At 40.6% G+C, this 27,719-nt stretch overlaps 1 protein-coding gene across 1 annotated transcript in view; it reads left to right on the forward strand.

Moving 5' to 3' along the window:
• The first annotated feature begins 616 nt into the window (after positions 1-616).
• LOC310880919 (nuclear pore complex protein Nup153-like) overlaps positions 617-27,719 on the forward strand; it is a 30,785-nt gene continuing 3,682 nt past the window's right edge. Inside the window, exons 1-15 of the mRNA XM_083797459.1 lie at positions 617-845; positions 3,319-3,529; positions 5,655-5,903; positions 7,107-7,246; positions 7,329-7,454; positions 9,623-9,733; positions 9,871-9,909; positions 10,010-10,063; positions 12,867-13,025; positions 14,129-14,181; positions 16,865-16,991; positions 18,616-19,062; positions 20,304-20,396; positions 20,635-20,722; positions 22,701-24,908. Of these exons, the coding sequence (XP_083653585.1) occupies positions 624-845; positions 3,319-3,529; positions 5,655-5,903; positions 7,107-7,246; positions 7,329-7,454; positions 9,623-9,733; positions 9,871-9,909; positions 10,010-10,063; positions 12,867-13,025; positions 14,129-14,181; positions 16,865-16,991; positions 18,616-19,062; positions 20,304-20,396; positions 20,635-20,722; positions 22,701-23,131 (2,550 nt within the window). The 5' untranslated portion in view covers positions 617-623 and the 3' untranslated portion in view covers positions 23,132-24,908. The remainder of the gene's footprint in view (positions 846-3,318; positions 3,530-5,654; positions 5,904-7,106; positions 7,247-7,328; positions 7,455-9,622; positions 9,734-9,870; positions 9,910-10,009; positions 10,064-12,866; positions 13,026-14,128; positions 14,182-16,864; positions 16,992-18,615; positions 19,063-20,303; positions 20,397-20,634; positions 20,723-22,700; positions 24,909-27,719) is intronic.

Consider the following 27,719-nt stretch of genomic DNA (forward strand, 5'->3'; position numbering starts at 1 on the left):
ATGCCTTCCTGCTGCTGCGGCGGTGGGGCTCCCCAGTAGGCGACTGGCTCCCGGACGAGCCCCCAAATTGTGAGAAACACTCCGTAGCCAATAACTTGGGCTCAGGCGAGGAGCTCAGCGAAGCAGGAATTTATTCGCGATCGCAGTGGCGGGCGTCCCACGAGCAGGAGCGCCCCTGCTGGTTCCAAAACCCAGTTTATATACTTTTTGATGACGGGACCCTCCCCTGTTTCCCCACTGAGGGGGTGATCCAGGCTCACAATCTGTCTGATGCTTCCCAGACAATGCATGGCCTTCAGTTGCCGGCCTGTTAAATTTCGAATTTCTTTCGACTTTTTTACTGGTTGAAGCGGTAATGGTTCTTCACTTACCTGACTTGACTCAACACCGTGATTTTCCCCGAATTGTTCTACGGAGTCTGGTTGTCTGCATTTTACAAGGTCGCCTGCTAAGCGTTCTTATCGCTGCAAGCACACCTCGATACCCCATTCCTTACCTTTAAACAACGTAACTCTGCAAAAACAACATTTTTATTCCCACGAGGGGCAGGGCAGGCCCCGCGGCGCGTGGCGGCGGGGGGCGGGGGGGCCCCGTGACGGCACCGAACGCGGGGGGGGGGCGGTATGGCCTCGGGCGGCGCGACCGGTAGCGGCGCGACCGGCAGCGGCATGGCCGGCGGTGGCAGGGCCGGTGGCGGCGGGGCGCCGGGCGGCAGCCCAGGAGCCCGATCAGGAGGAGGAGGAGCAGGAGGAGGAGGAGGAGGAGGAGGAGCGGCCGGCGGCAAGGTGAAGAGGCGGCGCCACCGTTTGGGCGCCGCGAAGCCCCCCTGTGCCAGGAGCAAGCGGGTGAGGAGCGGCCCCCCCACAGCGGGCCCTTCCCCCTCAGCCCGCCAGTTACCCCCTTACTTACCCCCTTACCTTACCCGCCCCTTTATCCCCTTAGTTACCCCCTACCCACCTCCTTACCCCCTTAGTTACCCCCTCGACCGCTTAGTTACCCCCTTAGTTACCCCCTCAACGGCTTAGTTACCCCCTTAGTTACCCCCTCAGCCCCTTCCTAACCCCCTCAGTTACCCCCTCAGCCCCTTCCTAACCCCCTCAGTTACCCCCTCAGCCCCTTACTTACCCCCTTACCCCTCTACCCAGCCCATTACCCCCCTCCTCCCCCTCCCCTTCACCCCCAGCCCGCTGCCCTCAGGACCCCCAGTGCCACCCCCAGGGCTTTCCCCGCTCCCTGCACCCCTCCTCAGCCCATCATCAATTCTCTGAACGTTACCTGCCAGGCTTTGCTTCTCGTTTGTGCTGTAGGGTACAGCAGGTTGATGGTGAAAGCGGTCCGTCAATTCGGGGTGTGAAAATCCCCGTGCTGGAGGGGGGACGCGCCGAGATCCCTCCCAGCAGCTCTTTGCTAAGAAATGTCAGGACGCCCAGGGAGATGCTCTGGAGATGCCCTCTGCACATGTTTGTTCAGCCAAAACCTCTCCGCTATTAAATGAGCAACGTAGCTGAGGGGACTGATTATCATATGCAAAACCAAGGGAGCGCTACGCATGGATAGCTGCTCAATTAGGTTTTTATCACTTGCAGAAATGCCAAGTCCCTTATACCACATATTGACAATCAATCTTGTCCATCTAAAGCTGGCCTGGAAGGGCAATGCAAACATTCCCCACGCTTACAGAGCAACCGTTGAAACCTCTGGCTTGAACAGTGCATTAATGTTGAAAGTGCCATAGCTTGCGTGTGCCGACACTGTGTAGCTAACTGATAAACCTTACACGTGGATTGAAAATAATCAGTGGAGATGGTTTTCTAACTTTTCCATTGTCTGTTATCTCTGCGTGTTTTCCAGTAGGTTTATTTAAAGAGTGTGCCAGAGCAAACACGTGCGTGGGGATATCTGGGGGATTCTGCACAGAGAATGGCTGCTGCACATCCAGCGCAGATCAAATTAACAGTAACTTATCGGGGAAGAGTTTTAATGATTTGATAAATAGACAAACTGATAGGTGTTACATGTGTGCATTTATTATAGCAGTTAGCTTTGTAACCAGACGAATCGTGCAAATGTTCATAACGTAAAAGGACGAGCTTTGAGCAGATAGCTTGCTTAGAGCATTTGTCAATTAATTTCAGTTTATTTTCAATATCATGTCCACTCTGCAGAAGGTTCTGTGGCTTAATGTTAATTGTCTCTCAGTGATGCAGTTGGGGAGGCACGAAAGCGACCGATGCGATTTTGTGAGGTTATACCTCTGGTTCTGATCCCTACCCCGCTGTTTTTCTCATCCTTCCCCCTACAACTTTAGTCGATAAGTCGATTCTTAGAAATACTTAAATAGATGTGTTTTGTGTGCTTGTGATCGTAATTACAGCCCACCAAACCCTCTGTCTCTTACCATTAAGCTCTGAAGGTGCCTGGGCACTGTAGGCAGTATAGTTAGCAGCTTCAAAGTTCCTGGGAACTAGTCCTGGATCTAATTTACCTTTTTTTTTTTCCCCCTGCCTGCAGGAGGGATGATTAGCAGGATGCCTAGCTCATGATTGTCAGCTTTCTGGATATTAATTTTTATTATTAATTTTTATTATTAATTATATTCATTTATATTAATTTATCTTTTATTTAACCGTAGTTCCTGGGGCTTTCGGTCAGGTGGGAATTCTCCGATCGTACCCGATGTATGCCGCAGAGTCAGTCTTCTACAAAATACAGCAACAGCTTTAGAAGGCTCTTGCAAGAGGAGGTGCTGGTGCTATAGCTATAGCTGTGTTTCTTCCAGGACATCTTCTGGGTTAGCCTGACTGTTGAGAGCAGAACTGGTTTTTGTGCGTATAGTCACTGCAATTCAGCATTACTAAAATTGAAAATATTTAGATTCACTGATTTTAATGGGTAGTATGGTCCTGACTGTCGCAGTAGATAATTGCTGAACTTCTGGTTTAGTTGGTTTTCACGGGAGGGTGCGAAGAGGAAGAGTCCTGGAACAAGTCTGTAGGTCAGGAGCTGTTCAGGCGTAGAGTTTCCTGATAGCCTTGCAGATTGACGACCTGCTGGTGAATTTTGGCAGAGGTTTCAAAACTTTGAACCTTGCCAAGGTCACTTGGAAGTGCAGAAAGTGATAGGTAGTTGTAAATCAATCTTAGGTGAATTTTAGGTTTACCAGAAGTGTAGCGATCCTATGCCAGGGATCAACCTCGTCGTCGTCTTCTGAATATTTGCTGTATAATATCTGTCTTCAAGGTCCGTGGAAGGTGGTATCGCAGCATATGCTGTTGACTGCGTTTCTGTAATTAAACAAGTGTTTTTTCTTTCAAGCAGGGAATAATTAGCAGAATGACAGAAACGGTGAAAAATATTGTACCGGCCTGGCTGCAGAAGTATTTCAATAAGCGTGAGGAGGAGTGTGTAGACAGAAATGAATCTGCAAACCAGGAGGAGACTCCGGTAAACTATCACCACGATTATTCAGATGAAGATACCATAATCGATGAGAGATTCACGCCTGAACCAGCAGGAATTAGTAGACGAGGTATGTGAAAAATCATTTGGAATTCTGGCCATCTGTATTTATTCACAGATTTCTAGTTTTGAATCTGAATTTCAAAAGGAAATTGGAATGAGGGTTTTGACAGAATGAAAAAAACCCAAAAAAAGTCAAAACAACTGTTTGTGAAACCGTCTTAGCTTTAAACTGTATACACAGTTACGAAGCATACATCTTATGCTCTTGGAAGGCATCAGTTAACTTTAGGTACTCTATTAGCCAGGTGCTAAATGCTGAAAATAAGTCATTTGCAAGTGTGCTGGGTTGCATTTTCCATCTTTTAAAAGATATGGAATGAAAATCTGTCTAATTGCCTAAGGCAATTAAAAAAATTAATTTGTTTTGCAGTCTTCGAAACAAAAGACTAGATGCTAGAATGGCAGAGGAAAATTCCGTCTCGTGTCCTGAGTTTGTTTGTTTTGTTTTGTTTTTTTTTTTGTTTTGGGCTTTGATCAATTTAGTAAAGTTCCTCGTTAACTTGATGGTGAACTGGGGAACTTGTGCACGGATGTGGTTTATGAGATTATTATCCTTAAAATATTCAATAACTTTAAGGTCTACGCGGGGGGAGGGGGTGTCTTTGAAAAGGTATTTGGACCGTTGGCAATGAGGTTTGCAACTCCTTTACCTCATGAAAGATTAATTTGTCTTATATCCAGTGCCTCTCACTGTTCCTGTAGTCCTGTTGTATAAATTTGCATCTATTCTTATTTGAGTTTCTCTTAAATTAGCTGTTTTGGGGAAGTCAGCTTTTAATAAGTGAAGAAGTTTTGTCTGAGCGTGCGTAGGTAACCATAGATAATGTGGAAAGTCAGTTGCTTCTGTTGTTGGCAGAATCAAAAAATAAGGAGGAAATATCTTTGCCTCCAATCTCATCTAATTGTAAACAAGGAGATTGATGGCTTTCTGTGTAGCTGTAGCTTGGGAATGAGTTTGGAGAAAAGAATAGAGAAGGTCTTCGTGACTGAGGAACACATGTTGGCTTTCCTATGTAACTGCGTGAAAGGAGCTTTCAGTAAGAACAGCTGCACTGCAAGCTTGCTAACTCCAGGAGATCAGGAGCAGGTGGACACCCTGGAACCTTTTGCAGCTTATGTTGCTGTCCGTGGGTGTTGCTTACTATGCTTAAGAATAAGATTATTTTTTTTAATTATTACTACATTTTGAAACCAATGTGTTTCTTCAGTTCTGAGGTATCAGTGTGCTGGAGCCTATATTGGGTGGCCTTCCGCCTGAATACCTTTCTGTATCTCAAACGGTGCTGTCCTAAAAATCTGCTCATGGTTTGGAGAGCTAATTAGTGGTACTGCAGTGGTTATGAAGATTGAACTAACTAGTTTAAGCTTCAGTTCAAGTATCAAGAGGATAGTGGCTCAAAGTCATTTGAATTGCCCAGATTCCTGGGAGAGACAGTAGGCTTTCATCAGGCAAAATACCCATGAATAGTTCCATTCATTTAGCAAGATAGACTTCAAGGCCACCTATTCCAGGCCACTGGCATTGTTTGCAGACCCTTTGCTTCAAGAGGGAAAAATGCTCATCTGGTTACTTGGGTCAACATCCTTGTCCCTTGGGTCAAAATCCCAATAGTTAATGGGTAGGAGATGATGTTTTGCCTCTAACGTGAGCTGATATGGAAGAACTTGGGAAAAAAGTACTGCAAACGTTCATTTTCATGTTGTGTATTCAGATTAATGTAACCTTTGTTCCAATATTATGGAAGCTGCAGTGTTATCTGTAATTTACCGTGTAATCTCAAATTTTGTAAAGCTTATTGCAAGCTGTACATGGGAGAAGGAGTATATATGTTTGATTTAGTGAACGGCCAAGTCAGCGTTAGAGCATTTGAGCACGGGGTCAGAATGTGGTGTTGTAAAACCTCATAGTTAACTACTTCTGGATGCAACATTAATACTGTGTATCGCAAGCAGTGTTGTTGTTGTAGCCAGACAGTTAGATGCAACCGTATCTGGGTGAGGAAGAAGTTAAATTTGGCTTCTCTCTTTTTGCGCTTAGAACTTGGCAATAGCATGGCTGTCGATAGGAAACAGGTTTTGGCTTCTGTGAGCTTGTCTATAGCAAAGCTAATTATCTCCCTGTTCTTGTCTAGAACCATCCACAAGTAGATCAGCACTGAACTTCCCAGTTGTGTTAACAAGGCCCTCTCTTCATCGGAGCCGTCTGAATTATACCATGCTGGATTCTCCTGTCCCACCTTGTCAGCCCTCGACATCTTCTATATTTGGCATTGGCAGTCCTAGGCTGTCCTTCATAAAAGAAATAGAAGATTCTACCTCTCAACAAGACGATGATAACATCTCAACAACCAGTGATTCCTCCTCTAGAGCATCTGATGAAGGTGATTTTTGTGTTCTCTGTTTAATTGACTTTTTTTTTAATGTGAAGTACCTTGCGTTCTTTAATATTCCACATCACCTTAGTAAATAAAATAGGTGAATGTCAACTTTGGATGCGAGAATTAAATTGAATTTTTAGTGTTTTAGAAGTATATAATCCTATCACCTTTTTAATAGAAGCGTGCTTTGGAATACGTTTATGATACCCTGATATTAGAAAGAGTCAATGCTGAAATATACACGTTCAGCTAGGTTATATGTAAATTTTGAACTGGGACGGTAGGAAATCAGGCTGACTTGCCGTAGCTTGACAACTAGGCTGATTGTCTAGAAGGAAGAGTGACTCAGAATATCTAACAGACAGCTGGTTAAATGTGAATAAGTGCAGGTGACAAATAGGAACACGAGATGTTTTCCTGTGTTTCAGCAAGAGAAGATAAAGAAACTACTCTGACATAAGCTATAGGCTGTTTTTTGACCTTTCTTGGTAGAAGGCTTCAGCTGTCAATACTTTCATGTCTTTTGCCAAATTCATTGAGGAAAGCACACCATTTTAAAATAAAAAATAAGCATCGTGTCGATGTAGGTTGGTACGTAGGTCTTCTCGCTGAAAGGGCGAACAGCAGGTTTGCAGCTTTTTCTAGTCCCCCATATAGACAGGGACTGACGTGTGCTCAGCAGGTTTTGCAGAGAACTTTTGTACAGCTGAGAGTAGAGTTGCTGGGCTTTAGCAATATAACCTGAGTGCACTAGAACTTTCTGGTGTGTCTTCGTAAAACATACATGGGCAGAAGATCGTTAACTCTTAGAGCAGCCTTTGGGGAATCTTCCAGGTTTAAAACCTGTGCGATTATGATCTGTGCTGGCCTCCAGCCTTTTACCAACACAGAAAAAAGCTTTGTCCGTACAAATGCACTGATGTTTATGCGGTCCTCTTTTATCTTAGCCTGAAGGAAAAAAATACCTGCATTGGAAGCACAGTATTAACTTGGTAAGATTGGTGAAAACTACTTGCAGCTCTGTGAACAGTTTTCAAGTTTGTAGGTGATACTTGGTTTTCAGTCTGTACGTGAAGTTGATCTATTTAAAGAAGCTGAAGTCATGCTTATTTTTCTGTATTGAAGAACTTGAATTAGTGTGATCTTTATTGTTAAAGTTCTGTACGTACGAGAGGCATTTACATCTAGCATACGTCATTTTGGCAGATGTTGCAGTTTTAAAAAATACTTCATCGTCACTGCTCTGGCCCACAGAAGCTGAAAGAACTCATTCCCTCTCGCAGCATTCTGCAGCTAGCTCTAAGAAACCTGCATTCAGTTTATTTGTTTTTGGAGGACTGTGTCCTGTAAGTACTGCACAGTATTTCTTTTAATCAGTTTGAATGTGTACCTGTTTTTCTATCCACTTCTCATACTGTGTTTCCGTAGGTACGTGGAAGCACGTCTGTTTTTAAGCAAAACCAGCTTGGGTTTTCTCCATTTTACCCCGGAAAGACGGCCTATGCCGGTGGTGCAGCTGTAAGATCAAGGCAGCCAAAGACGGAACCTTATCAGGTATGAGAAAAGTAGTGTAGTGGGAAATAGTGATGGAAATAATAAAAGGAGCACTGCCGAAGGGGAAAAGTTTTGCCAAACAGTTGCTCTTCTGCCCTCTTGGTCTACAAAAATAGACGAGATTGATTTCTGTTTAAATTCTTTAATGACAGTTTTTACCACAGGTAATACTTGTCAGAAAGAACAAGAATGACAGTTTGGGCTAGTTGTTGGTAGTTGGGGTTTCCTCTGTTGTTAGGTCTTTCAAAAAATTCCATTTAAGTGCCATTGTCTGCCTCTGACTACATTACGTTAAAATAACTTGATGCAATTTTTTGCACCAATGACAGCATAACTTTGAAAACTTGTGTTTATGGTAGCAAAAGCTACAGTAGTCAAACCTGGCTAATATTTATCTGTGGATCTTCTTTTCCAAGCATGCCTACATTCATGCTATGGATATGTTGTATAAACCTGCAGTCTTTGAAAATATCTAAAATCAACTTTGCTGATCCTTTGTTCTTCTGTTACACAGAGGCATGCAGGACTAAATGCAGTCCCAAGATAAGCAGTAACATGCTTTCTGTTTTGAACGATTCATATAGTTCTTGGAGAGAGTTATTTGCCCCCAAGAGTTCTTGGAAATAGCAAATAAAAACTGCTGACAACTCTGATTAGCTAGAGCTGAATCGAAAAGGAAAGTCAAATCAGGTTTGGTAGGAATGTATTTAAATGAAAGTGACTTTTATCGATAAATCAAAAGGAATTTGAAGAAAATGAAAACGCGGGTTTGCTGGCTCTGTTCTGACAGTCCATTTGTGCAACGGAAAAAGGGCAGTACAAGTACCTCACTTACGGGAAACCTTGAAACCTTGTGGTGCAAAGCTGGGAACCCTCTTTGGTCGGCTATTTTTGTTTTTTACAATATTACTGCATTATGGTAAAAAGAGGAACCAAAATACTAGGCTTTTAAAGGAGAGAGTAGCTTGCTTCTTGCTGCTTGCTGTGAATGACAGCAAGGTACTAGAGAGTCCAGCGAAGGGCCACCAAGAAGATCAAGGGACTGGGAGCACCTCTCCTCTGAGGAGAGGCAGGGACTGCTGGGCCTGTTTAGTATGGAGGAGATGAGGTTCAGGGGGGATCTTATTGGTGTATATAAATACCTGAATGGATGGTGCAAAGAGCATAGAGAGCCATTGTGTTTTCAGCGGTGCCCAGTGCCAGGTCAAGAGGCAACAGGCACAAACTGAAACGTGAGGCTCTGTCTGAGCATCAGGAAATGCTTTTGCACTGTGCGGCTGATGGAGCCCTGGCACGGGTTGCCCGGAGAGGCTGTGGAGTCTCCCTCTTTGGAGGTCTTCAAGAGCTGACTTGACATGGTCCTGGGCAACCTGCTCGGGGTGGCCCTGCTTGAGCAGGGGGGTAGACCAGGCGATCTCTAGAGGTCACTTCCAACCTTAACCATTCTGTGGTTCTGTGAGTCTCACTTGTGTTTTTACATGCTGCGTGGTCTGCTTCCTGTCTTCACATCGTGTGATAAGCACAGTGTGGTTATATGAGGGGTTTAACCTGGGAAGAAAAAAAGTCACACCAAAGGAAGTTTTTGACTGATATTTGAAGTTGGGTGGTGCAAATAAACAGTTTACTTTTTCAGTGTAATGTTTAGATCTGTTACAGTTTAAATCAGATCTTTATCTTTTAAGACAAAGATTTGCAGCCAACTTTAATCTTGGGGGAAGGGAGGAAGCAAGAGAGAAGTAAAACTAGTTCCTGGTTATGATTGTATACACTGATTTTAAGATGGTACACTTAGACCATCGTGAAACTCTGAGGTCTGTGTTGTTACTGAAAATGCTTTCTGTACCACAAGCCTTTTCTTGAGTTCTGTTTCCCTGATTACTGCTTCGGAGGCCTTAGCAGTCCTGGCATCATCCATCTTGACCTTTTACAAGTACGGAGTTCTTTTATTGCTCGTGCAACAAGCACGTGCAAGATGCACTGAGGCCCAAGGTAAACTTCATTAAACTCCGAATGTATTCTCTTCTTTATGGCTTGAACTCCCAGTGACTGCATGTTTCTCTGTCATCAGAATATATTGATTGTATCATCAGTGTAGCCTTGGGACATAAAATACATGCCTCCTTAGCTGAGAATTGACCATTGTAACACTTAAAATGCTAATTTTTCAGGCACAAAAGAGAGCGAAAGCTAGACAAGAAACTGTGTGGTCCCACGCTACCTTGAGTACCTCAGCGTGGTGCATCTTGGAGGCAGTGGAGAAGCTGTCAACCGCTTTGTTGGTAAATAGCACTTCTTTTAATCTGTTTTTGCTTCATGTGTTTATAAAACTTAGTAAATGTGCCATCAAAGGATAAAGATAAAACTATTCTTCCTTACGCTGTGGCCGGTTTAATTTATTGCGCTATTTTTTCAACAGGATGCTAAAAGAATGACATCTCTTTTGCCGCTGTGTTGTGTAAGTTGACCATGAACCCCCACATTTTTGTTGCAGGGAACCCTCTCTCTCAGGAAAAAAAAATTGCCCTCTAATAGTTATGCTTTGTTTTTTCCCTTAGCCTCCGGACATAGATAAACCGGATATTACTGACTTCCAGTCCAAACGAAGAAAGGTAAGAACCAATAATGTCTTAAGCTGAGGTAGATAACTTTTTCAATGCTTTATCACTATTAGAAAAATTTTCTCAAACCTCAGTGACAACATAGACATCAAATCAAGTTAATAGTGGCATGTATCCACAGTAGATGATGGGCTGTGAAGATTACTCAGGTTAAGAATTATGTTATCTTTGTAAGTTGAGAGCAACAACTCTAGAACACACCAAGTCGTTTTATCTTGTCCCCCAACTTGGGGTGAAGCTGCATATTAAAATTCCTGTTGAGGCAAGTTTGCTCTTGAAGAAATGATCACAAATAGAAAAATACTGATTGAGTGGTCATATAGACTTTGTACAGACTTCCGTGTTCATTCGGGCACAGAAAACTAGTTTTTGTGCTTTTTATCACCATTCAAAGTAAAGAGGAGGAAAATTGTTAATTTCCGACGCTATAAATCTTACGCTCCTAAATTCCTATTTGGAGGTAGCACAGAACTGGTGAGAATGCTGTGGTAAAGCATGATTTCCTTTCATTTTGTTTAAAAAATGAAAACTAGTCATCTTTTTTTGATGACTTTAGTTAGGGGTATCATTAAATTGCAAAACTGTACCAGGCACAATAGCTCTTGGTGTATTAAATGCCTAACTGGGGGAATTAATATTTTTCATTTTTACCTTTAAAACCAGCGATGAACCATCGTTGGAGTCTGATAAATTTTCCATAAAATTAAATGGGCATCTCTTTCTGCGAAAACATCTGTGTTTCCAGTATCAGTCTGAGTGTACAAATGACCACTTGTTAAGTGTATGGGCTTCTTAGGCTGGAAATCAAAGTGGACAGTAATACTGGTTGCTTATTGCTTTTAACTCTTTCAATCTCTGTATTGTTTAGCCAGCACAATCTCCATTTGGTAAAGTTCTAAAATGAATGTAGCAGCAACTGCTTAGTTTTTAGGGGGGTAGAGGTTTTTTTTTTTCTTTTTCTTTTCTGACGCTATAAATCTTAACGCTCCTAAATTCCTATTTGGAGGTAGCACAGAACTGGTGATAATGCTGTGGTAAAGCATGATTTCCTTTCATTTTCTTTAAAAAATGAAAACTAGTCATCTTTTTTTGATGACTTTAGTTAGGGGTATTCTTGGGCTTATTAAATTGCAAAACCCTTAAATGACCACTTGAAGATCAGGTGACTGAAGGAAATAACAAGATGTGCAAACTTTTCATCTTCTGTTCTAATGAGAAAAGGGACAGTGTCTCAAGAAGTTTCTGTGCCAATTCCTTGATTGGATGGATGTATAATTAAGTTTACAATCACTTCAGAGTTTACAAACATCTCAGATTTCCTGGACCATCTTTTCACCATCTGCCAAATTACAAGGGCATGGAGAAGTGAAGTATATCATAAATATTATCCAAATAACTAAAACCAAATCTGGTGTGAATTCTCAGTTATATTATAGCAATACACCTGTGATAAGGCATTAAGAAAGATCTGCCAGATTTGCAACAGAGAGCCTGAAATTGTCAGCCACTAAATGAATGTTGCACGCAGCTGTCAGTGGGTGAAAGGAGATAGATTGTCTATTCATAATACTAGAATTCATAATGGTGGCGGGAGAAGGGTAGCCCGTGATGAGAAGCAATTATTTGCTGAGGAGACGATCGTGTGTTTTCCTGCTAAAGTGAACATGCGGTTGACGGAACACTTGTGCACTCGGGCTAAACTTCTGCAGTGGGTAGCAGTGATGTGGTATTTTTCTTATTTCAAGGAACTGTACCAGGCAGAATAGCTCTTGGTGTATTGAATGCCTAACTGGGGGAATTAATATTTTTCTTTTTTACCTTTAAAACCAGCAATGAACCATCGTTCACTCGAAGTAGATTTGTGAACTTACATAAAACATGTCTTATTCAAGGTTTCAAACTGAATGTAATATTTTTTAGAAAGATGTATTTTTATATACTTTAGAGAGAGTGTGAATCCTATTACTAAGAGCTGGGAGATACTGTGAAATTAAAGCTGCAGCGTAAACAAAAATTTCCTGTTGGTATTGATTTGAACAATAGCATGCTTCCTAAGACTGTATTTTCTGATCCTTAAGACCGCAGGCGGAGCCATCGGTAAATCTTGTAGCCTTTAGGGTTTGTTTTCTGTCTGACAGTTCAGTTAAGTCAGTTTTGCAGAACACGCAGTGGTCTGTGTTAAAAATTAACTCTGGTCTGTGAAAATGCTTTGAAAAGGGAAGTCAAACCCACTACTTGAAGTGCATCTAATGCACATGTAAAGCATTGGATCATATTTTAATGAATGAGATTATTGTAAGACTGACAAGTTGGTTTTTTTGAGTGTGTTCTATTGTTTGTGTAACTTTGAAGAGGGAAAATGTAGGGAATGTGAAGCCCAGAAGCCTGTATAATTAGTTGCTTAACACTTCGAATGTTAAATTAATGAATTAAGCTACTGAAAAAAAAAAATCACAGTGTGGGCAGAGGAAAAGATAGGAGCATATTCTAGGAACATGGGTTATTTTAATTATGGTAGCATGAATTATTTTGTCTATGAAGCTAACTGCCAAATTTTGAAATGGAATTCAGTCAGACTTTGGCTACTTATATATAGCTTTATGGATTTCGTTACTGGTTTTCTGGTGATTTCCCTCTACAAGTTGAACGGTCTTCAGAATTTTCAAATCGTATTCACTGAGTGCCAAGACCGATGGGGGGAGGTTTATAGTTCTGTAATTTGTTTTCATCAATAAATATTGGAATTAATTTGGGTGGACGTAAGGATAAATTGATTGCTGTTTCCCTTTCAAAGCTGGAATCCCAGAATGCATTCCAGCCTCCACCTGTTAAGAGACTTGTGACACCAATGGTAAACCGTCAACCGATGCGTTATACGCGGTATTCTGAACCATCACCGACTTCAACTACTCAGTCCAGCAAAATTTGCCAGAGAGTAGACACAAAGTACCAAGTGAGTACATTTTTGAGTCCTTATGTGCCTGTTTTTTTTTTCCAGTCTTGGAATGTTTCTCAAACCAATTGTTATCCTATCTTTGCAAAAAGTACTGATAGTATGTTTGAGGCGAGCTTTAAGGCAGTGGGAACCATTGTGAAATAGATTGAGCTTTTATGGATTTAATTCTGTTTTTGAAACACTCAGTGTCTTGTGGTTGTTTTCACGATGTCATGATGTGCTATTGAGTCATCCTGTTGTCAGTGAAAGAATATTAAAAGACAGAAATGTTTTCCTTTTATATTCTCATGTACACAAAGCTGTCACTGATGAAACATGCTTGTGTTCTGTGTAAACTATTCCAGGTGAGCTATGTGCTCCAAGTGAGAGTTCTGACAATGTGCTGAGTTATCGGTTTTGATTGCTTTGGAGTAGATGGAGTCTAATAAATTTTCCATAAAATTAAATGGCCATCTCTTTCTGCGAAAACATCTGTGTTTCCAGTATCAGTCTGAGTGTACAAATGACCACGTGTTAAGTGTATGGGCTTTTTAGGCTGGAAATCAAAGTGGACAGTAATACTGGTTGCTTATTGCTTTTAACTCTTTCAATCTCTGTGTTGTTTAGCCAGCACAATCTCCATTTGGTAAAGTTCTAAAATGAATGTAGCAGCAACTGCTTAGTTTTTAGGGGGGTAGAGTTTTTTTTTTTTCTTGTTTGTTGATAAATGATAGAAAACAGAAAAGTATGTCCCTTTTACGGGGTTGGCAAACACAAGTTTTGATGAAAACTCTCCCCCCCACACACACAATTTTTGTCATTTTGTTTAAAATAATTACTTTCTTTGTTAGAGGATTTGACAAATTTGATTTAGTGTTCTATCAGTTTGTCCTCAATGCTGAGTGAAGCAGTGATGCTTACTTTAGCCCCAAAATTTAACTGAACTGTACCCACAATGCTGAATTAGGGAACAACGTTAAGTAGGTGAGGTGTATTCAGGGCTATAAAATTAAAAATAAATAAATAAAATAAAAACCACAAAAAAACACATGAAGTGGTTGTTGGTACTTTGTGTATTCTGTACATATTCAGCTAAGTCTTGAACTAAACTTAACTTGCAGGGGATGAGAGAGAAGACTTTGCCTGCAGAACAGCGAGCAGAACCATCTGAAAGGTATGACATCTATTAATTTAAAACTTACTTGAAGAAAGAAAGAAATCTCCTTTTTCAGTACGGTCTGCACCTGAAAGGTGGTGACAGTTCTCAGTAAAAGGAATGGGAAATCCAATGAAAATTTTGTATTTTGAGGCAGCTGCAAAGTCTGGATTGTGTTTGAAGATCAATATAACTTTGAGAAAATTGTTGTTTTTATGAAAGGAAGGAAGATGAGCAAGAATAAAAGTACTGATACACCGCTTTTTATCCCAAGTTTATCTTCTGAGAAGGATACGAAGATGGGAAACGAAGCACGTTATAATGCTGTATCCACAGAAAGGATCTTTGCTATTGGAGGCCTTATTTTTTCCTTCTACAGGAAATATGGCTCATTTTGTAGTTTAACTAAATCTGTAGCGTTACAAATTTTGCTTTGACAGATATTTCATGGTTTATAACTCAGTTTACTTATAACAAAATAATTTGTCCCTCTTAATGTTCCCTAGGGGAAAAGCTATTAGTTTTAGCTATTTAATTGCTTGCAGTTTGAAAGCTCTGTCCTAATGGGATGATTCTTTCTGAAGCATTCTTTAGAAGGTGAAGTAGGCGAAGTGAGTTACAGTTCAGGAGGATGTTTATTGATGTGTTTTTTTCTTTATTTTTTAAGCAAAAACATGGAGGAAGATTTATGATTTATTATTCTTTTTTTTAATACTCCTTTCATGATGAAGTTAATTGTCTGCTTTGAGTTCACATGAAGACCATGTGTTCTTTAGAATCATTTGAGGCCAAATGCTAACTCATCTCTAAAATAAAAAAAATCCAGCAGAATTAATTGAATTTCTTCTTGAGGAGACTGCTTTGTGTTATACTGCTTTCTTGGTTTAGGTCAAATGAGTTATCCTCCAGATAATATTGATGGCTTTTCCTTCTGGGCAAATGGTGTTTTGGGTAATAATGCTTGAGTTAAGGGACTTTGCACTCGGTTTTTAGGGAGTCGCTCTTTTCAAAGAACAGTAGCAGGGAATTTTGTTGACTCTATGCTCATCTGCCAAGCAATTCTTAGGTGACCATGGGCATTCTTTGGCTTGCAGAAAGAACTCAACACTTTGTTTTGGCATCTAAAAGTTGGACTTCACAACAACCACCTTTTTAGGGGTGGAAGCGACTGGCTTTAAGGTTCTGGTACAGGTGCAATCAGGTGCTGGGTTTTAATTATGTTTTTTTCAAACTGTTCTAAATTGTCTTTGTTAGAACTCCTTTCTACTTCTCCATTTAGGAAGGAGATACAGAAAACTCACACTGCTTTTGATTTCGTTCACAAAGTTTATTGCAGTGCCCTACCTTTTGTTTGTAGAGTAGGTAGTGGTGGTAGTGTTTTTTGTGATGCTGGTCTCTGTTGGGTGCCATGTTCTGGAGCAGGAGCACCACACTGATCTGCTGGCAAGAGTCCCTTTGGACAGTTGAGTTGGAATACTCAGTAAATCTCTGGCCCACCAATGCTATATATCTATGCGTGTGTGTGTATATATATATATATTTTATATCCTGAGTCCAATTGTAGATTAGACTTGCTTGAAGGCTGACAACTGTCTTTGCCCCCTTGAAGCTCACAGGTGTTAACAGAAAGAGGAATATGGGCTGTTATGGGCAAGCGATAGTTGTCTGAATGAAGATCTATTTTGATGTAAGACTTTTTTCAGAATTCTAATGGATTGACAGTTTGGATTAGAGAAAAGTCTGAGCATCTGCCTTAGGGATCTGTCTTCCTCTATGCAGTTACAGTGCTAAGCAGGCTGTTGTCAAGTATTTGACAAGTTTAGACCAGTTCTCCTCCTCAGTATTGTGGGAGTTTGACCTGGTGTCTTCCAGTGCGATCTAATGCACTTTTGTACTGACTGACTGATTGGCTGCAAGATAAGCTTTGAGGTCACGGTTTTTCCAGGCATACTTCATTTTCTTGCCATAGTACTTTTGTTAGAGTTATTCCCTATTCCACTTCTGGTTTGGGTTATTTTTTCCCCATTTGCTCTTGGATTAGGATATCTTTCTGGTTTTGAGCTAGGCTTTTTTAAGTACCAGAAAAACGCCTTTGTATGCCTTACAAAAGGGATCTGTATTCATGTCTGAAAAGACTTCTGGAATGTTGGCATACCCAAACACCTCTGCTGTTCCTGCTGATGGCCACATGAAAGCCAGAGCTGCTTCTGAAGCTTAGGCCATATTACCTTGCCACACAAGTCTAAGGCGTCCCTATTCTATCAGAGCTGTTGGCAGTGTTTCCCATGTGTATGTGTGCATATGTGCACTCTTTCTGTATTTTTGTGAGCTGTTCTTTTATATCCCTGCAAAAGATACACGTGCATCGCAGAATCAGAGAACCAGTCCTATTTAAAGGAAGCACTGGAAAATAACAATCTAAATCAGCTCTTCTATTTCAGGTCTTCTGGCTTAGTCATTGTTCCCATGTGAACGGTGCACTTATGTATGTCCTTTTCATTGCTGCTGTTAATAAAGTTTTTCCTATTTAGAACATCAAGTATTTACCAGCGTTTAGCAACTTGTGAGACAGCTTTAGTTTTTTTCTGATCAGCAGGTTTCAATTCTAGGACTAATAACAGCTCTAATATCTTGAAAAAAAATTTGGCTGGTGATTTTTTTTTCTCTTGTTTCCCCCAACTTCTGTACTGTCGTGTGCTAGCAATGTGACCAGCTACAAATTCAGTACTGCTGCGTCCAATGGTCTGTCTTCAGGAGTGAGTAGCGGAGGCGGCAAAATGAGAAGGGAAAGAGGAATACACTATTTATCAAGAGCTGTACAAGAACAGGTAAGTGACTCTTAAATTAATTGCTGTCACTGAGCTTACTGAAGTAACTAGCTAAGTGTGTCAGTTTTATTGCATCATAGTAAATTATAACAATACCGCTTTATTTTTGCATTGTTTTTGTTTTCTTGTGGGTTTCAGAGCAGGCTCCAATTGATTTCCTGTCTTTGAATACCTGAACTTTGCTTATGTAATTTTGAAATTTTTAATTCTCTTACCTTGGAGATTCTTCAAACTATAACATTTCTCGTTAGCAATTGAATGAATGAGTCCTAAGAAGAGAAATAATGTTTTGGTGAAGGTTTGTATAGTTTTTCTACAGGAATGATACTTGAAACGAGTGCCAAGTATAAAAAGAAAAAAAAAAGCTTAATTTTTGGTTTCATATTTAAGTCATACAGAAAGATACAGGCCAAGAGTTTGAAAGAGTAGTAGAAGACAGCATTCTGCATGTCTGCTAACGATGACTCAGTTTTTGATACTCACCAAACTCATTGTGAGAGAGTTTTTTTCTCATTTTAATAGGAAAAATCTATTCCATAAAACTATGACCATGAATATTCAGATTAATTTTTCTTTTATTGGATGTTATATAAGCTGCCTGTAAGTTAATTTAAGTATTTACGTTAATATTAAGTATTTAATTAATATTAAGTTAATATTAAGTATTTAAGTTAATTTAAGTTTCAAATCATTAAATGGGACTTCAGGATGATGCAATATAAAGAAATCGTAAACACTGTTGTTTATTCCTGTAACACAAATAAAATAATGGTCCAAATATCAAAAGTTCCATAAACTTTTCAAATCAAAACTGTGAAACAGATGTAAGCTACAGGATGCACTGAATATCAGTAGTACCAACTTACATCCCTGCCTAGTCATTTCTAAGTAGATCATGATAGTACTGTACAAATTTTGGTCAGATTTCCTATGCCATTTAAAACATAACTCATCCAATCTTAGTAATCAAATAAAGTAAGTGGCAGGGATGAAAATTGAAGTTGTTAAGAGGCTGTTTTCTGATTTTTATATTTGCATCCTGATACATGGTATAGACTGTATTTACCAGAACACAATCTTCAGTGCTGCTAGTCTGACTTTCTTTGGTGCTTTTTGTGTTTAGTTTGGTTGTTGAACCTACCTGCTTCTTTAAACATTACCTTTTTCCACGTTCACTGCTGTAGTGACTTTAGAAACTTTGGCAGCTATCCTGCCTAATTTTGCAAGAGGAACACTTTCTCACTTGTCTTGAGAGTGTACTCTTAATTGAAGCCATGCGAGGGTAGTTAGAAAGGATGATGCTTCTCTAGAGCTTTGATGACTAAAGTACAGAGAAGAAAGAAAAAAAATGTGATCTGTGCATCTCTGTTCCGCACAGGTTTTGAGTTAACTTTCAGTGTTCTTGCTGTACAGTTGTTGAATAGAGTATAATGTGGAAGCAGGCCTGCCATAAATTAAAATGACGTGGTAGACAGAGGTGGGGAGATCGGGATTTCTTCTGGAAACTTGCTTTCTCTTAATTTGTATGGATTTTTGTTCTATTTAATTTTGTTAATAAATTGGGTGGGATGGGGTGAGAAAGTAGTATGTCTTGTATAAGAAAAATTAAAATTTGCAACTTTAGGAAGTGGAGGAACCAGTGCTACCGAAAATACCCCTACCCATCAGTGCTGCATCGCTGCCTCAGTTCAATTCCAGTTTCGTTGGTAGTAGCGCTGTCTCAGCGTCACCGAGCGCTGTTTCAACAGCAGCAATGAGCACGGCAACTCCAGCAGCTGCGACGGGCATGGCAAATCCATCAGAGGTGGAGGGCATGACAGATCCATCGGAGGTGGAGGACTTGACAGATCTATCAGAGGAGGAGGTGGAGGACATGATATATACAACGGCGACGTCAGGCATAACGTGTTCAACAGTGCCCTCAGGCTTGACATATCCAATAATGGCGGCGGGCATGCCATACCTGCTGATGACAAAGGACATATCAAGGTCAACAGCGGCAACGACAAGCGTGGCAAATTCAACGGAGGCGGCAGGCATGGCAGATGCAGCAGCGACGGCGGCGGGCAAGGTAAATCTTTATGCTATAAATAATGTTTACAATGAGTATACTGCTTTATTGCGAGTTGACTTTTTCTGTGGTGCTCATGAAACTAACAAATATTAGTTTCTACGCAGCTGAATGAATTGGGGTTGTATGCCAGTTTGGGGAAAAAGGCATAAATGTTTTGATTCTGCTTCTCTCAGTCTTAGAGCCTGCCAACTCCCATTTAACGTGATTGTATAACTGCTTCAAATGCTGTGGAAGTCTGCGGGGGAAGGGGGGTGTGGACTTTATGCCACGTTATTTATAGTGGTTTTGGCAGGGGTAGAGTTAATTTTCTTCGTAGTAGATGATGCTGTGTTGCAGATTTGTGAGCAAAACAGTGTTGGTAAGGCACTGGTGTTTTAGCTGTTGCTGAGCAGTGCTTACACAGTGACAAGTCCTTTTCTGTTTCTCACGCTGCCCTGCCAGCGAGGAGGTCGGGGATGCACAAGAGGCTGGGAGGGCACTCAGCCAGGACAGCGGGGCCCAGAGGACCGAAGGGATATTCCACACCATTTAGCATCGTGCTCAGCAATAAATGCTGGGGGAAAGAAGGGGAAGGAGTGGGGAGTATGTACAGGGTTATGGCATTTGTCTTTCCAGGTAGCCATTACATGCGATGAGTCATTAATGCTACCTCAAATTTAACAACTTTACTTCTTTACTTCCGGTTCTTTTCCCTGTTCCACTTGGAGGGAGTGAGCGAGTGGCTGTGTGGTGCTTAGTTGCCTGCAATGGTTAAACCACAACTTTATTTAAGTTATTAAATTAGAGGTAACGTGGTCATATGAGCCTCACATAGAATGAGCCTAGGGTGCAATAATTGGCATATTATTGCAATAAAATAAACATTAATCTGTTCCAGAGTACTTGAAATATTTTTTGTACGGTTTGAAGTAGACAGCTGCTTTAACATGTTGAGGTGTTTGCTGAAGTTCTTGGAGTATCATTGGGCTGAGTTTGCCGTTCTTCAGCTTCCTGGCTTGCTTTTCCGTGCATTTAGACCTAAGTAGCATCTCCAGCTTTTCCTCTCAGTTTCTGGAATTTGGTTTTGAAGATATTGTCCTATACCCACTTGGAAACTTCCCTATGTTTTATTATTACTTTTATCTGCAAAATAACTCAAACATCAGGTTTTTCGACGTCACTGCGGGACTTCTGTTGGGTAGTGAATTCAGGTAGTTGTTGCTCTTAAATATAAACCTTTAATTCTTTTGAAAATACAGATACAACCAACAAGTACTGTTAGCAGTCCTGAGTTTGCGTTTTCATCTCCAGTTGTGAAATCTACTGAGGCAGAAGTGCTACCTACGTCTTCTGTAAGTAAAATAATAAAGGAGCTTGACTTTTTTTCTTAGGCATTTAGTAGGCTGTTGCAGAACACTAAAGCAGAATCTGCCTTGATGGAGAAAAGTATGTAGGCTTCTGGCTTATAATTTGTCATTCAGCATGCGTGCTACAAATGTGAAGAGCAGCTTTCAGATTTGGTTTTGTGTGTGCATTCGATTGGAGTTCCTGTGGCTTGAGAATCTGAAAAACCTCTCTTGTTCATAGCAGATTGGGTTTACATTTAGTGTTCCCGTTGTAAAATCGGCAGAACTTTCTGGACCCAGTGGTACTCCAGTGACGCCCTTTCTTACCCTAGGTAACTGAAACTTTAGCACTTCAGATCTGAAGTGCTGATTTTCCTTTTTTTCTTTATTAAATCTTCAATCTGTCCTGTCTGCGCATGCTAGCAATTCCAGGCAGTGTTGGACTTCTGCAGTATTTTTCCAGTGACAGATCTGCTTTTATAATTTTTGTTTTGTTTTGTTGCTTTTTGTTTTGCTTGTAATCATAAAGCATTGCAAAGTAAGTAGAATTTGTGAAGATTCTTATGTGAGAAGCATGAAAGCTGGAAATTCTTGTTTCTAACAAAAGTGAGTATAATCTGCTCTAACTAGGTCACATTGTGAAAGCTGTTTTTGTTTTCTTTTGTTTCAAAAGACACCACCACCTCAACCAACATCAACACACAGAAAGAGGAGGTCAAAGATTTTGCTGGTGGTCCCTTCACCACTGCCCACGTATTAAAGGAAGGAAGCGTCTTAGACGTTCTAAAAAATCCTGGTGAGATAATGAACTCCTTTTAAAAAGATGCTGCAAAAAATACGCTAGCATTTTTTATTAAAAAAAAACCAACACACGACTTATGGTTAATAGAGTATCTGCTATAAATATGAATGTAGGAGAGCATTACATTAAGCGCTGCGTTTGTTAGGGTGCATCTGCCCCCTTCTATTCTAAGTGGTGTTTATTGCTGGAAGTAAAACTGCAAGATGAAAAGCAGATGGGTTGCATCTCCTTTACGTGTTAGGATGTAATTGTAAATGAGGTACTAAGAGAATTAGCCAGATAATCGGTGTTTCATTTTAAGTAAATACAATTTGTGGAATTGAAAAGGAAATGTTTGTAAAGCTCAACACTCCTGTCCCACCTTCAGCCCAGGTGAAGAAAGAATAGGAAAGAGCTTCAGTTCCAAATACATGGCGAAAGCTGCGAATCTTTGGGCCTTAGCTTACAATGGCTCCTGTGGATTAAAATTTAAACTGCAAACAGAAGTGGAGTGTTTTACGTTAAAAACCCTTTTCTGAATTTTGTTTTTAAGCAATTGCAATTGTTTTCAACAGTTTCATAAAGTGTGTCTGTGGAAAAGATATCTTTTAAGAAAAAGGGCTTTATTGAATTTGATCTTTTCCCAAAAGTCTTCTTCTAACTTACATACTTGTTAAGAAGGCAGCACATTTCTCTGTTGGAAAGAGCTAAGTGAGAGAAAATACATTGTGCATTTTGTTTAAGGAAAGACCTCTGAGTGAAGTGACATTCACTTTCTTTATCGGTTTAAAAGAAGCAGAATCTAAATCCACATTGTTCAAAGACTTCATTTTTGATTAAAAAAAACCAACAAACAAACCACAAAACAACTATGTTCAAGGTAGATTTACAAGCAACTTGAGCTGCTGTTTAAGATGCATTTCCTTTAGTCTTTCTGTATTAGTAGCTTGTCTTTTCTGTTAAAATTGCCACCTTTTAAATAAGGAGTTGTCCTAATTATAGAAAATTAGACAGTTGTTCAATTGTCTTGAGTTTTTATTATTTAATTAATATTCAGCATCTGTGGGAAAATACCGTATGGATTGCTGCTCCGAGTACAAACTTCTGTACAGTTACTGGAGTAGATTTGAGTCATCTGCTACGGAAGGAGGAGCTTTAGAAATCTGATTCGATTGGGCATCGCGTCTTAATCAAATTGTATTATTTCCATTCCACGTTGGACTGTCAGATTTCAGTCAGCTACTGTCTGTTTGTACTTGTATCGACCAGTGAAAATGTTGATTTAAAGCTTGCTTGGAAACAAAGAGTTAAATGAAGCTTTAACGAAATGTTCTGTTGTGACCCAGTGCAGCAGATGAAATTTCATCCGTTTAGATAAGATTTCTGGGGACTTCCTGTTGCGCTCGGTCTGAATGTCTAGTTGTAACCATTGGCACCTGGGTTGAAATTTTTGCCCTCTAGTAAAGTCACTTAGTTACATGTAGTGAGGTGCTGCGCTAACAGGAAGACTTTTTTTTCTTGCTTCCTAGACTTTGGATTGTTGAAAACACGCTCTTCTACGTCTGCGCAACCTACAACAAGCACAGTGGTTTATACTAGGCCTGCAATAACAACTTTTTCTGCAGGTAAAGAGACTTCTAAACAAGCATCGTACTGGCAATCTGATACATGTGACCCTTTTCTGCAAAACAAAGACATGAAGGACAAATGTGTAACTTGTCAAGCTACTAAAGCGTCAACAGTTGAGAGTATGAAACAGACAGTAAGTTCAAGTCAATGCGACACCTCAAAGCCAGCAGCGCCCCCAGCAGGGATGCTGGGCTTTGGAGACAAATTCAAAACAGTACCTGGAACGTGGGATTGTGATACATGTCTTGTCCAAAACAAACCGGAAGCTACAAAATGTATAGCATGTGAGACACCAAAACCTGGAACGGGAGTAATGCCTGCTCTGACATGACCAGTGGTCACAGACAGCTCGGTGACAGTGACATCCTCCTCGAGCAGCACTGACACAACAGCCACTCTGGGCTTTGAAGACAAATTTAAGAAGGCGAAAGGCTCTTGGGACTGTGGAATATGCCTTGTACCAAATAAGACGGAAGATAACAAATGTGTAGCCTGTCAGTCTGAGAAACCAGGTATGGTCCTTTTTTTCCTGTTGTTTCCATCCTAGCCTCTGTGAATCTTGTACAGAATAAAAGTACGTTGCATATATGGAATATTTTAAGCAACACGATTCCCAGGTACGGTTGATGGGTTAGCGGCTGTCTGCAGGATTGGTTTACAGGCACTTCAGAGGTCTCAGCCCAGGTTCCAGCCTGTTGCATAAATTGAACTGATTGTGAAATGTATTAGTACGGAGCTGGATCAATGCAGATACCCCCGGCTTTGCAACTGGTGAGGGAAGATGGCTGAAGTGGGTGACTTAATTTAAAAACAACATAGTGATTTTTCACTGGCGAAAATGAGAACTCCATAGAAAGAGTTAAAAATTAGTGTTTTTCTCTTTCAAAAAATAAGTAAAAAAAATTACAGAATGTGTCCAAAATGCCTCTACTCACCGTTTGTATGTAATTGAGGGGAGATGTGAAGCCAGATTTCAAGACAGTGTAGTCTTAACTAGTCTTAAGCTAAAGCAGAGAGATGCCTATGAAGGTCAGTGGTAGGCTTCAAGAAAGCGAGTGACCCGCTGGGTAACTTCTTCAGGGCAGTACTGGGTTGTTTCCCATTGTGTGTGACCGTAATTGATTTTGAGCGTGGTTGTATTGTTTTTAAAATACGATTCTAATTCTAACTTTGACTCTAAATGTCATTTAACATGCCATTACATCGAAAAACACCTGTGCAAATATATCGTGGAAGAAACAAATTAAGATGGACTAGACCGGGCTTTTGTAATCATCCTGTGCGGTAAGACTGAAATTTCATGAGGTAAGATAATGGATTTCAGACAGAGTTGATTCTCTTGGACTTCCAACCTCTGAGCGGTCAGTCGGCATCTTTGTCTGAGGCTCTTGCCATTGCAAGGAGGAATTTTGGAAATGAGGGGTTTACTGTGACCATGGTGCAGTGAATTGCACGGTTACGTTGCACTTGTCAAGAGGAAGAGCGATGCAAGTAATACTAGGATAAAAGTTTTCTGCGTGTGCTGTGGAAGGGAAGAGCCATTCTTGTCTTTCCGGTTTTGAATTTGAAGCGTTATCTTCTGCTTCTCTCTTAAAAGGCACCTTTTTTTTAAAAGGCACCTGTCAGGCCTCTTTATGGAGGTTACACTGTGGTCAACAGCAGCAGAAGCTTGTGTGCTGAACAGAGTTGTGTGTTGTTTGGAAGCTTTGAGTTCCACTCTGGTTTTTTTGTTTGTTTGTTTGTTTCTTTGTGGGTTTTTGGTGGCTTTTATTTTTTTCAGGGGCGGGGGGGGGGGGAGTTGCGGAGTAGTTTTGAACATTTCTGTGGGATTTGACAAATCAAATTTAAAAGTTAATGTTCATTTTATAGTTCATGTTCAAACAGGATGGTTAACTGTCTTGTTTGTCTCACAGAGGGTCCAACACCTGTGACCAGTAGCAGTGCATCTGCATTTTCTGCTCCTTCTGGAGAATTTCTGGATTTAGACAAATTCAAGAAGCCTGAAGGAAGCTGGGATTGGGAGACCTGCTTGGTTCAAAACAAAGCAGAGGCCACGAAGTGTGTAGCCTGTGAAAGTGCAAAGCCAAGCACCAAAGCAGAGCTCAAAGGTAATCCTTAATGATTAAAACGAGGATGCATATTCTGTGATTTATTTTTTGGTTTGCTCTGATTTTTTTTATTTTCTTACCTGTTAAGCACAATTATTTTTTCCTTTGAGGTGTGGCAAAATTATTCGTTTTTCCTGTAGGAATATTGCCTAGATAACATCTGTTTCCACACTTTTCCCCAAGAATAAGTTTATCCTTTTTAGAGAAAAGCTTTCATTAATGACGTGCTTGTTCTTTACATGCCCTACACGTTGTTCATTTGGAGTTCAGACTAAAAACATGATCTTTCAAAGAAGTTCGTATACTTTTTAAAGCCAGGTGGTGGGCAGAAAACACAATTGTGAAAAGTTTTATGTAGAGAGGAAGCATGGGGTTTTCTTGTTTGTTTTACTGTTGGTGGGTTGTTTTTTAAACAGTTTTGACTGGAAAGATCAGGACTAGAATGTAGTTCAAACCTTCATGTACTTCAGGTAAACAGAATATCTTTTGTCTTCACTTGTGCGCTTATGTCCATCAAGTAAGACCTCTGAAACCATACTAGAAAAAATCTGCGGGATTTGATATGTTCATGTACTAGAGCTTTAGAAAAAGTTTAATTCCTATATGCAGCATGTCTTCTGTCCTGGTTATTGATACGTACGCAATTAGTAGCAATCCCTTTTTTGATCTCAACACTAGGTTTAGACAAAAAATTGCGACACCTTAAGGAACCTGTCCTGCATCTCATACAAGCACAGAAGTTGCAGTGTCTCAATGCTAGCAGTACAGTTGGTGGTAAAATCTTTAGTAGGGTGAAATAGAGGCCTCACACTTTTCAGAGAAAAAAAGAGATGAGAGAGAGTATCTTATTCCCACGTACTTGCAACTATGCTGCAGAGTGTACTGCTGTTACTCTAGTGCTACAAAGGTCCAAAAATCACTGAACAGTTATTAGCCAGTTTTGTATTCCTTTAATTTGTTGAAAGACTGCAGTAGAGGATTGAAGTTTTTATTGAGGATCACTGTGTGGAAAAATTCTGATTGTTAAATGTCATTTGTATGACTTAAGAACCGCGTTTTGGAGTACAGAATTCAGTATTAATTCCAGAAGGGGTAAGGGGAAGGACATTAGCTAGTAATCCCAAACAAAAGCAGTGTATAGAGCTATACTGATTTTAATCGCAGTATTCTTACAGTTGGTCTGTTACTGAACAGATATGTTTTGGGGAGATATGGTGGCCAGGGAGGCGTGTGTGTTTGTGTGCTTCCTCTTCTAGTTAAGGTTCTGGGGTTTGGTTTTGTCAGGAAAATTCGATGAGGCACCTTGTGTAAAAGGAAATGTTAACCAGCATTTTTCAACACGGTGTAGTCCCTTAAAAGTGTCATAGATGAAAAGAGGCCATAACCGCTGGGGGAAAAAGTTAGTGGGAAACTGAGAGCAGGATCACATTCAGTAGTGAGAGAGCAGCAGCCTAGGGAAAGCTGATGAATGACTGTAACAGATAGTTCTATTTTAAGTGTAAAACAACACTCAGTACTTTATAATGGTGGTCTTACCAGAGGGTTCTTCTCCATGGCTCCTAAAAGCACGTCTTGAAGGCATTCAAGTGCAGTGAACTTAAGCTGTAAGAGTTGGGCTGGTAAGCTTGGCCTGATTTGAAGCTGTAGGCACGGGGCTATAATTTCTGAACAGGCTACAAAAGAAACTGTACCACTGTGCTTTTCAGTGCTCCGTTTAGCAAAGCCATCAAATTGTTGCAGGCAATTGATGTTGTTCTTCTAAGAGCACCTGAAAGATATTTTTGTTTGAAGAGTTCAGAGGTACCGGTTAATACTGGTTCAGATAATTACAGCCAGCTCTTGGTGTTTGTGACCAATAAAGTTTGTGGCTCCAAAAGGAGTGGGTTAGTGCTAACTGATTAACTGCTGTATATGCAGAAATATGGAATCTGATTACTTACGCAGAGAGCACTTAAAATGTATTGTTTTGCTGGCTCTCAGTGAGTTGCATCTTAATGCTACCAAGGAATAAGCTTTTTGCTCCTGGCCCAAGTTTTTTAATTTGGTGAAAGCCTTTTCTGTGCACGTGCACATGCCAGAGAGGTTGCTTAAGTAATAGAAGCTATAGTAGCTGCTATCTTCTGTTTTTTGTAGAAGACAGAAACTGAATTCGTTAGCTTTGTAACTGTTATGCATACCAGAATTGGTTTTCTCCCTTTTGAAAATAGTAGAGGGTATGCCTATGTCAGATTTGGTGAGCAAGGTGATCAGATGAGGGCACTGCAAGACTGCCAGAACGCACCAGGTCTGGGGGGAAAAGGAATCCGGCTGAGCATAGGAATTTCTAAAAGGTAGCCAAGGAGTTGTGCATTGATACAGTTATTCTAAATAATCAGATTCTTGTAGCTCTGCCTTTGGAAAGTCTGTGGCCCTTGCTGTAGTGGCTGCACACAGGATGCAGTCTACAAAACCAGAAATGCAGAAGTCCTATGTTTTGACTCCCTGGATTCATCAACCTGCTTCAGGATGGCTGGGGGAATCCAACTGTTAAGTCTAGCCAGACAGCGCAACTTGGGCTTAGCTGCCATTGTAACCAGCCTTGTTTCTCAACAGTAGCAAAGCTGAATGCATTGGTAAATATTTTCAGGTTTGGGCCTGCATAAGGTAGAAGGGACAACAAGTGGTTTTATATGCTAGGGAGTTCTTGTTCTTAGAGCTTTCCCTCTAGTTTGAGAGAAGCACATAACTAGTTTTACAGTGGGTTGACAGGAAAGAAGTGGGGGGGAAAAATGGGAACGCAGGGAGAAAGCCAAAGGCGTTATTACTAGAACA

This window comes from Anser anser (assembly GCF_964211835.1).
Source record: "Anser anser genome assembly, chromosome: 13".
NCBI classification, from domain to species: domain Eukaryota; kingdom Metazoa; phylum Chordata; class Aves; order Anseriformes; family Anatidae; genus Anser; species Anser anser.